The sequence below is a fragment of the Trypanosoma cruzi genome (genome assembly GCF_000209065.1).
Source record: "Trypanosoma cruzi strain CL Brener chromosome Unknown tcruzi_1047053507553, whole genome shotgun sequence".
Lineage (NCBI taxonomy): Eukaryota > Euglenozoa > Kinetoplastea > Trypanosomatida > Trypanosomatidae > Trypanosoma > Trypanosoma cruzi.
The window spans coordinates 1-9,870 of record NW_919538.1 but is presented as its reverse complement, the minus strand read 5'-3'; the positions used below and the strand labels follow the sequence as shown (position 1 = coordinate 9,870).

Below are 9,870 nucleotides of genomic sequence, written 5' to 3'. Positions count from 1 at the left end.
TGATGAAAACACGGCCGCATTTAAAAATATCAGCATGAATAAAATGACCAAACCTGGCGACAGTGACGGCAGCACCGCGGTCTCCCACACCACCTCCCCTCTTTTGCTTTTTCTTGTTGCGTGTGCGGCTGCTGCTGCGGTGGTGGCCGCATGAGAGTGAGGGAGAGAGAGCCATGCACCGCCCGCACACACACTCGTCATTCACTCACTCTCTGTGTGTGTGTCCCCTTGCATGGACTCTCGCCCTCACCTCACCCCACGAAGCACACACATAATGTGCCCATTGTATATATTGCATGCACACCCATGCAGGCCCGTTGGTGTTCTCTTTTGCACGACACGCACCGCTGCCGTCCTGCCTGGCTGCATGGGCGGAGCACCGTAACTGTTTCTGTTTTGTTTTCATTGCATTGAGTGGGCGACCTCTCTCTCTCTCCCTGTGTGTGTGTTTTGCTTTACGGGAGCAATGAGAGTGTGTGCGCTGGTCGTCCCACGCTTCGGCTTTTTGTTTTGTTCTCTTCCTAATTTTTTTCCTTTTATTTCTCCATCCCTCTTTTTTGCTTTTGGGGCAATCACTATGGACGTTTTTTCTTTTCCACTCTTCCCTCTTTAATTGTTTTTTGCCGCACTCTTCCTGTGAGGGGTGCCGCGTGTTTCCCGCCCAACTGCTCCACTCGCACACCCACCGACACGCTCATGACGATGGCCCTGTGCGCCTCGCCTGCTGCACGCATGAGGAGGGGCCGCGACGAACGGCGCGCTGAGGGAGCCGTGACGTGTGGGCGTGCGACGAGGGCCTGTGGGGCGGAGCACACATTTCTTTCCCTCTTGTCTTTTTTTCTTTTTTGCGGCCAGGGCGGGCAGACACCCGCAGCGCCACACACACAGCCACACCCTGCCGCCGTGTTTTTCTTTTCTTCTGCTTTTGCTTTTATTGTTCATTTCTCGCGCCGGCAGTCCCTTCGGTGTCGGCCTTGTGAGCATTTCTCTCCCTCCTGATGATTTTTTTTTTTGCTGCGCTCACTCTCCCGATGGAGTGACGCGACTCCCGTCATGTCTGCGTGCTTCTCTCAGTCCCCACACACACGAGTGACTGTGCTCTGCGGGCCGCACTCACACGCCGATGAGAGGGCTGAGGGGAGCAGCAACACGCAGATGACCCCATGAAGTATAAACGATGTGCGGACACATGGAGGGTCGGACGGTTGAAAGACATTTAAATATCTTTTTAATTTTTAATTTGGACAAAATATGCAGACAATTTCTGGAGCAAGATGGTAGTTAGGTGCTTTTTGTGTGGTTTTTCTTTTCTTTTTTTTTTTTTTCTTTTTTTTCTTCTTTCCAAAGTGTGAGGTGTGGAAAGGTAAAGATGATTTTTTTATTTTTTAATTTTAATAATTTTTTTAATAAATGGCCGCTGCTTTGTCTGCAGTGCAATATTGTGAGCCTGAGCGGTCTTTTTCTCTTTATTTCTGCCATGCGCTTCTGCTGTACATTTTTGTTTGTGCGTCCCTTCACATGCTCTGCTCCTGTTTTTACTTCTTTGCTTCGTGTGTCTGCAGGCACACACAACCACACACACGCACAGGATGCACATTGCAGTGGATTTGGATGCTTCTTTTGTAGTGCATGCTGGCATTTGCGTGTGGCGGCTGTTCTCTTCTTCCGCGGCCATGAAGAGAAGGAGGAGAGAGGGAGTGCGCACCCCGCGTCTCTTTTCCTGCGGGTGTGATGCGCGCGGTGGATGTGTTGTGTGCACCGAGTGACGGCAGCCTGAGCTATCGCGTGCGTGTGTCTGTGTGTGTGGAAGAAGCGTTCTGCTGCCGGTGCTGAGGCTCAGCATGAGAATTATACTTTCAGTGGCTTTGATGTGCGCATGCATGGCAGGAATGGTGAGCTGGGTGCTGTGTGCCATGTGGCCAATGCGGTGCACACATGTAGCAACTGTGCTGCCAGCTGTGCAAGGAAGTAGGAAGGGGCCACCGTTGCCTTCACGATGAATGTGACGACACATAAATACACCGGCCCTTATGAATTGTGGTGGCGTCAAATTTCTCCCGATGGAACCATCCATCCTTCCCTTCACGGAGCAGCGATGCTGACCAGACAGGCATCTTTCAGTTGCCGCCACCCCGTGAAGGGAAGGATGACACAAAATCTGGTGGGACAACTGCGCCGCAAGTTAATGCTGAGCCGTCACGTCAGAACGAGGGTGCACAACAGTCTGCTGCGGCTGACGCACCCAATAACGTCGATCCGAGTCCCGCATCCAACACGGAGACCAACACTTCCGAGACGAAGCCTGGGTTTGCTTACGTTTATAATATCAATGTGGCTCCGACACCATCCGAAATAAGTCCCACGCCTGTCACCGAGCGGAAGGGGAATCCCATTGATGGTGCGATGAGTGGTTTAATAAATGTTGAGTTGCCGCAGGGAGTCGATCTATTTGTGGCGCAGACGACGCTGGTGCAGCCGAAGGATGGGATTGTTCCAGTTACGACGAGGGATTCGTTTGCTTCACCCTCTCTCATCAGTGCTGGTGGAGTAATTGCTGCTTTCGCCGAAGATCACATGGATGCCGAATATCAAGGTGGTCAATTAAGCAAGCCCTTTTCTTCTGACATGGTTGCGGGGTGCATCGACTCTGCGTGGGATTGGTCCACTCTTGTTGGTGAGGTCAATAAAAGGATACATGGAGGGCACACACTGTGGTTGGTGCAGCGGAGGGAAAGGAGAGTTTGGGTGTTGTGCTCCGCCCCACAACAATCACGAAGGGCAACGGAGTGTTTCCTCTTGCGGGAGGCTCTGATGTGCCCTACGAAGGTGGGTGTTGGAGAGAGGGCGGCTTGGAGCCGAAACTGGTTGTGGGTGATGTCACGAATCCCACGGGTGGCAAGCAGAGTGGAGGGATCGAATGTGGCGACCCCGAACCACTCCCGAAACGGATCTCTTTAGCTTCTCACGAAGGTGACTGGACGGAGTTCATTGCTTCTGGTGGCGCAGGTGTTGTGATGGAGGATGGCACGCTTGTGTTTCCTCTGATGGCGAAGAGTAAGGCAGAAGACGTTTGCTCCATGATCATTTGCTCGACGGACAGCGGCAGTGCCTGGGCGCTCTGTGAGGGCATGTCCCCTGCGGAATGCCTTAACCCCCGCGTCACCGGATGGGAGGGATCACTTCTCATGATTGTTGACTGCGAGAATGGCCAGAGGGTGTACGAGTCGCGTGACATGGGGACAGCGTGGACGGAGGCCATCGGGACACTCTCGCGCGTGTGGGCCAACGCACGTTCAGGAGTCCCTCAGAAGGAAAGCCCGCGTGTGGATGCCCTCATCACCGCGACCATTGAGGAAAGGAAGGTCATGCTGTGCACTCAGGGAGGGAACTCCTCGGGGAAGAAGAGGGCCACTGCGTTCTGCCTTTGGATCACGGACAACAACCGCACTTTTTCTCTTGGACCGGTTGCCGTGGACAAAGCTGCGGATTGTATGCTCGCCAGCACCCTGCTGTACTCGGATGGCAATTTGCATCTTTTACGACGGAGGGGCAACGGTGAGGGCTGTGTCATCTCACTTTCCCGACTGACGGAGGAACTGAGTGCAATCAAGTCCATCCTCAGTACTTGGGCGCAAAAGGACACTTTCTTCTCCAGCTTGTCTACACCCACGGCGTGTCTGGTGGCTGTTTTTTCCGATGCGGCCAGTGATGACCCGTGGAACGACGAGTACCCTTGCCTGCATGCGATGGTGAAGGAATGCAGTGAAGGACAACGATGGGTTTCAATTGACGGAACTTGAGTCCAGGGCAATATCGCCTGTGAACACTCAGGTTTTTTTTTTTTTTTTTTCTCTACTCTTACCAGCGCGTCTAGCTATACAATGCCATCTGAGTGCCGAAGAGGTGGCCGAGTAACGACAAAAGTTTCCTGCTATGAAGCAACTGCCATTGAGAGAACTTTCCGTGGCGAAGGTCCTGTTCAATGCCCAATCTTTGGCGCACAGCCAAGGTGCCTGGATATTCTAGAAGCAGATGGTGCAAGGTTTCCTGTGGGCCAATTGGCGTGCTTTTGGAAGCTGGCTGATCCTGCGGTAGCAGAGATCGCCTCCTGGCACTGCTGTTTAGATGTCGTGTGGCGTCTGGGTTGTGTGCGCAGCGACTTCTGTGCTGTGCGGTACTTCTCCGTGTGGGGAAAACCATGTCACAGAAATCGCATTTGAGCTCGGGAAGCGGTGGAGGATGTTCCGGATGAAATGACCGACAGTGACTGACGAGATTCGAGAATCCCGTCAATGTAGAATCACAGTGCGGACATTTCTCCTTCCGACGGCGTGTGACGGTTCGTCTCCTTACTGGAGAGACGTCTTCATCCCTTGCCGATGGGGAAACAGTGTCCGTCCCCGGTGCAGTTGGATCGTTGTTAGAGCGCATATATGCAGACTGTTCCGGTGAGATGTTGCAGAAACGGCATTGATTTGTGCAATCTCTCACAGCCCAGTATAATCGGCCCCAGAGCTCAGATTCCCCGCACCTTGCCCTTGCGAGGTGAACCAGCTCTTGACGGTGAAGAACTTCCTGAGTGATCAGGTCCTTACCGCTGAGATCTGATGGCCTTGTGCCGCAAAGCAAGTAGCGATGAGTGTCTTGACGAATCGTACTACGCCACTTGTTGGTGAGCTGGGTAGTAAAACATGTCAGCAGATCCGTATGCCATAAAGGTGCAATTCCTTGCTCCGTGTATTGTCCGGTTGCCATAGTCTGCGTCGCATACTGATCTGCAAGCTCGTTAGCATGTATTCCACAATGTCCGTAACAAAACTGCAGGTGCACAGACCAGCCAGCACACGTCAGTGTTAAGAGACGTTGCCAGATCTGATCCTCCGTCCAGTCTGTCTGACTGAGCGGGCCCTTATTTAAAGCCGCAAGAAGAGACTGACTGTCTGTAACCACAAGCAGGGTTTTATGCCTGTGTCGGATAAGAGGGATAATCAGCTTCTCCAGGGCTAGAAGCAGTGCACGGGATTCCGTCCTGTAGCTGCATGGGCGTGCACCGCAGTTTATACTGGCCTTTTCTATTATCTCCGATGAATTGAGGGATGAGATCAGTATTCCAACCCCGGCTGACTTGGGAACGTCGACACCGCCACCCGTCGCGAGTATCCACGAACGATGGCTGTGCAGCGCTAGAGCCTCTTCGCTGACTCTGCGCTTTTCCCTTGTCAGCTCTTCCTCGTCAGTTATTGAGTGGTCTATCGGAAGTTCCACTCCAATGGTGACCCGGTGTGCGGAGGCCGCAAACCAGGGAGGAATGGAGCTGCGAAAGAACCGCTCTTCGCGTGGTGAGCTCTGGGTGATGCCATAGTCCTTTGTGTATGCGTCTACGAAGGCATATAGCTCGTCCCGAGATAATGGCGAGATGCGGAAACCTGCGCGAGGCGGTGGCTCAGGCGGGGGTCTCCGCATCCAGTCCATCTGGCAAGCGCGTGTGTTCTCAAATACGGAGAGCCGTGCGCGCAGGCAGAGGACATGGAGCGGCGGCATATTAGCCTCTAGAAGTGGGGATTCCGGGTCAACAGTGCTCGGAACTCCGCTGACAATGCGTGCCAGGGTTGCATACGTCTTCTGCATCTCATTCTTCGCTGAATCCGTCGCTACTGCCCTTATGAGCTCACTGCCATAGCGTAATTTGGAAGCACCATATCCAATGACGAACGTGCGTAGGTCATGTGGAGATGGTCCCGCCTCTTTATGCGCTATGCGGCGTAGATGCGATATCCGCTGCGAAGTGGCAGCGCATTGCTTGGAGGCCGCCACATTTAGCGTCAGTCGCGGATCGAGATCCATGCCAAGAAGCTTCGTAGTTCGCGATGCCCCCATGGTCATGACTGGGATTTTACATCCAGCCACTACCAGGGGCCACTTTCCTTCACGATCATAATCTGACTCCGTGTGCGTGGAGAGTGTGAACCAAGCGGCTTCACACTTTGACGGGTTAATGGCCAGGCCATTTTCCTGACTCCACGCATGCAGTTTTTCAAGAACCATGTTGGCACTGGGAATGGCGTCTTCCCGGGACTACCCCTTAACGATAATAGAGAGGTCGTCCGCATACATGTCTGCTGTGACACCCGCAAAGCTGTTCAGCAGATTGAGAAGTGGGTGTACGTAAAGGGAGAACAAATATGGTCCCAGTACGGACCCCTGAGGAACTCCTCGCAGCATGGGACGCCGATCGCTGTTTCTGTTACCAACTCGTGTCTTCGCGTAGCGACCACATAGAAAGTTTCTAAGCCACCTTCTGCAATTCACCCCCGGAATATTAGCTAGCAAGCGACTGAGGACTCGATGATCCATGGAGTCAAAGGCCTTGCTGAAATCAACCAACACCAGCAGAGTCCGATGGGGTCTGTAGTGGAGTTGATTACCAATACCGCTCTTCTTGGGAAGATTCACTTGAAATTAATGATTTCTATTATGCTCCACTTCGTGTATCAGGTGTGCCAGCTGCATCATCGTGGTACGCACACTACGATATGCATACTGGTGGGGGTGTGAGGCGTCCACACCCAAAGCAATCTCTTCAGTACCATTTTCTCAGCAACCTTACTCACAATGGAAGTAAGGCTGATGGGTCGATATGACTCAAGCAGTTCCGGCAACTTGCCGGGTTTTAAGAGTGGGACGATGGTAGCGCGTCTCCACTCAGCCGGGATAGTACCTGTCGTCCAGCTGTGGTTAATGCAACGAAGAAGAAATCGAAGACCCTTTGACGAAATATGTCGCAGTGCCTCACTGTAGACTTCATCCGGTCCGGGGGCCTTGCCATACGGCGTATTACGTAGCGCAGCAAGCAGTTCCGTACGATAAAAAGGTGCATCAAGAGGGGAGTGAAGATGAGCAACTAAACCAGATGTGGTGGCAGCTTCGTTGTTATCCTGTGGCTCTGAATTAGATGAGAATGAAAAAACTGAATTAGATGTAGCGGCAGACTCGTAGTTGTTCTGCGGCTCAGAAATACAAGAGATAAGAGAGGTAGAAGAAACTAAGCTAGATGTAGCGGCAGACTCGCTGTTGTTCTGCGGCTCAGAGCTAGAAGAAGTAGAAGAAAATGAAGTAAATGAGGCGGCAGACTCGTAGTTGTTCTGCTGCCTAAAAATGGAAGAGGAAATAATGCCCAAAGATGGGTTCTGTCTGTTGATGCCTTTGGAAAACCTAACTGCCTTGTGAGCGGGGTGAAATGGAAAAAGATGCGATTGAGAGCATTCGCTGCTCTCCTTGCTGTTTTGTAAGTGTGTTGACCGTCTCCCAATAAAATCGATGTGGGAGATGGAAGTGATGCCTTTTTTCGTCCGGAAATGTATTTCCATGCGAGTGGTTCACCTGGATTTAACTTGCTGATGCGACGTGGATAAGTGTTGCGCAGGCGCTCTCGGAGTAGGAGGAAGAATTGACTCCTTGTCCGTTGCATTTCTGCCTCACGGTCGGGCGTCGGCAACTGTAGATAGCGGGCCTTGCTGTCGGTAGCGATCCGCTCTGCCTCCATGAGAGTGTCGTCCCAAAGCCTGGGACCATCCTTGTGCATGCCGCGGGGGCAATGTCGTCGATAAGAAGTAATAAGCGCTCTCGTGAAAGCTTTAATGCCGGTGGACTGCTTTTTATAGTCATATGCCGGAAGTTGTGCGTCGAAGTCCTTGATGAATAAATCCCATTTGCACTTCCCCCAACTGTAGAATGTCTTAGGTGCCGAAGGGGGTGCCGAAGGTATGATATCCTTAAATGCCTGATGCAGCGTGAATGTTAGCATATAATGATCACTAAGCGGCGACACAGAAGCTGACCAATCTGACACAGTCAAATGCTTTGACCATGCCAGATCGATACAGGATCGTTCTCTTGTGCCACGAGCATACGTGATCTCACCAGGGGTGTTAACCAAGGTGAGTCCCGCATCCGTGCACAGTTCTAAAAATTCTGCAGCAACCTCGGTTGGAGAAGACTCCAAGAATGGCTCCCACTGTGGGTGATGCATGTTGAAATCCCCACACAGCAGGAGCGGCGACGAGGCTGGAAGGCAGTTTACTAACCGCCTGAAGGATTGCGTTACTTGCGGTGGTGGTCTCATATAGGCATTCGCTACAATAAGATCACGGTTCTGGTCCAGAGCAACCTGGACCACCACCACTTCAAGGCTGGTGTCACGCTGAGGGATGGTGAGAGGTATACGCTTGGAGCGGAGAGTTTTCCGCACCAGCACTGCCACACCGCCTCCCTTGCCGATGCGCGACTGCGCGTGGAGCACATAATCTCCAGTATGCATGCTGGCGATCTGCTCCGACGACTTCCAAGTTTCCTGGATGGCTATTATGTCTGCTCCTTGCGCCATTAATGTTGCGAGTTTTGACGGCGTGAGGCAAGAAACGTTCATCTGGAGTACTGCTATGGGGCCTGGGTGCTGCTCAATGTCTCCGTTTAGCAGTAGCTTTTGTCGTTGCGCGTCACATATGGAACGCAAACGGTGTGTATAGCGCTGATAAGTGCCGATGGAATTCAGCAGCGGATGGAAATACCGCTCCGCGGGCAGCCATGTACATGGCTCCATCTGGTGCCCTTCCGACCCGTTTGAGCGGCGTATTACACATCCACGCACTCCGAGGAAGGGCGCTAGATGCTTATTTTCCTTCTCGCGAAGACCGCAAGACCCTGGCACTAGGTTGAGGTGGCCGGCATCATCAGGTAGAAAAATCATTATAATTGTTTTTGCTTTCGCGATGCCGCCTGTCGCTTCTTCACCGGGCCGGGGCGGGCGGTGGGTGGGCTCTCCGAGCGCGCGGGCGCCGCAGCAAAAAAGAAAAATTACTGACGCAGTTTCCGCGCCACATGTGGGAAAGCGAGGCGTCCGGAGGCTTCATGGCAAAATCCGGAAAAGGGCCTGCGGAGCTTCATTTTTAAATTTGTTCTTGCCTTTTTTCCTACCGTTTTTTTTTCTATTTTCATCATCTCCCGCGGCTCTTCCGTGGCTTGCCTGTCGCCGGCGGGCGGGCGGCTGCGCATCGCGTGGCGCGTCGCCGGGTACGACCATACTTGGCCGAGTGCACCACATCCCGTCCGATTTGTGAAGTTAAGCGGCCACAGGCCTCGTTAGTACGGCGATCAGTGATGGCGCTGGAACCCGGGGTGCCGTACCCTTCCCACTATTTTTTTTTTTTTCCGCCACCGCGCGCCGCCAGTCGCTTCTTCACCGCGCCGGGGCGGGCGGTGGGTGGGCTCTCCGAGCGCGCGGGCGCCGCAGCAAAAAAGAAAAATTACTGACGCAGTTTCCGCGCCACATGTGGGGAAGCGAGGCGTCCGGAGGCTTCATGGCAAAATCCGGAAAAGGGCCTGCGGAGCTTCATTTTTAAATTTGTTCTTGCCTTTTTTCCTACCGTTTTTTTTTCTATTTTCATCATCTCCCGCGGCTCTTCCGTGGCTTGCCTGTCGCCGGCGGGCGGGCGGCTGCGCATCGCGTGGCGCGTCGCCGGGTACGACCATACTTGGCCGAGTGCACCACATCCCGTCCGATTTGTGAAGTTAAGCGGCCACAGGCCTCGTTAGTACGGCGATCAGTGATGGCGCTGGAACCCGGGGTGCCGTACCCTTCCCACTATTTTTTTTTTTTTCCGCCACCGCGCGCCGCCAGTCGCTTCTTCACCGCGCCGGGGCGGGCGGTGGGTGGGCTCTCCGAGCGCGCGGGCGCCGCAGCAAAAAAGAAAAATTACTGACGCAGTTTCCGCGCCACATGTGGGGAAGCGAGGCGTCCGGAGGCTTTATGGCAAAATCCGGAAAAGGGCCTGCGGAGCTTCATTTTTAAATTTGTTCTTGCCTTTTTCCCTA

The 9,870-nt window shown here is 53.3% G+C and overlaps 1 protein-coding gene, 2 non-coding genes and 1 pseudogene across 3 annotated transcripts, besides 10 other annotated features; 2 read left to right on the top strand and 2 right to left on the bottom strand.

Annotated features, from left to right (window-relative positions):
• On the top strand, positions 1-154 carry Tc00.1047053507553.41 (mucin-associated surface protein (MASP), putative; the record flags this gene model as incomplete). Its single annotated transcript, XM_801121.1, has 1 exon — positions 1-154. A coding segment is annotated over one exon (154 nt), but the record flags the coding sequence as incomplete, so codon positions are not given.
• Positions 1-3,675: a sequence feature (areas not merged during assembly with more than two copies in the genome that could not be assigned to a particular haplotype).
• Positions 1,215-1,242: a sequence feature (AT_rich).
• Positions 1,301-1,341: a microsatellite.
• Positions 1,373-1,412: a sequence feature (AT_rich).
• Positions 2,212-3,915, top strand: Tc00.1047053507553.30 (annotated as a pseudogene).
• Positions 3,676-4,574: a sequence feature (haploid, Esmeraldo-like haplotype).
• Positions 4,575-7,977: a sequence feature (areas not merged during assembly with more than two copies in the genome that could not be assigned to a particular haplotype).
• Positions 7,978-8,274: a sequence feature (areas merged during assembly that could not be assigned to a particular haplotype. This can correspond to areas where the two haplotypes were merged or to regions with more than two copies in the genome that were merged during assembly.).
• Positions 8,275-9,008: a sequence feature (heterozygous, Esmeraldo-like haplotype).
• Positions 9,009-9,800: a sequence feature (areas merged during assembly that could not be assigned to a particular haplotype. This can correspond to areas where the two haplotypes were merged or to regions with more than two copies in the genome that were merged during assembly.).
• Positions 9,068-9,177, bottom strand: Tc00.1047053507553.20. The gene has a single exon (XR_008255454.1). It is a non-coding gene; the product is annotated as a 5S ribosomal RNA (M5) (ribosomal RNA).
• Positions 9,517-9,626, bottom strand: Tc00.1047053507553.10. Its single transcript, XR_008255453.1, has one exon. It is a non-coding gene; the product is annotated as a 5S ribosomal RNA (M5) (ribosomal RNA).
• Positions 9,801-9,870: a sequence feature (heterozygous, non-Esmeraldo-like haplotype).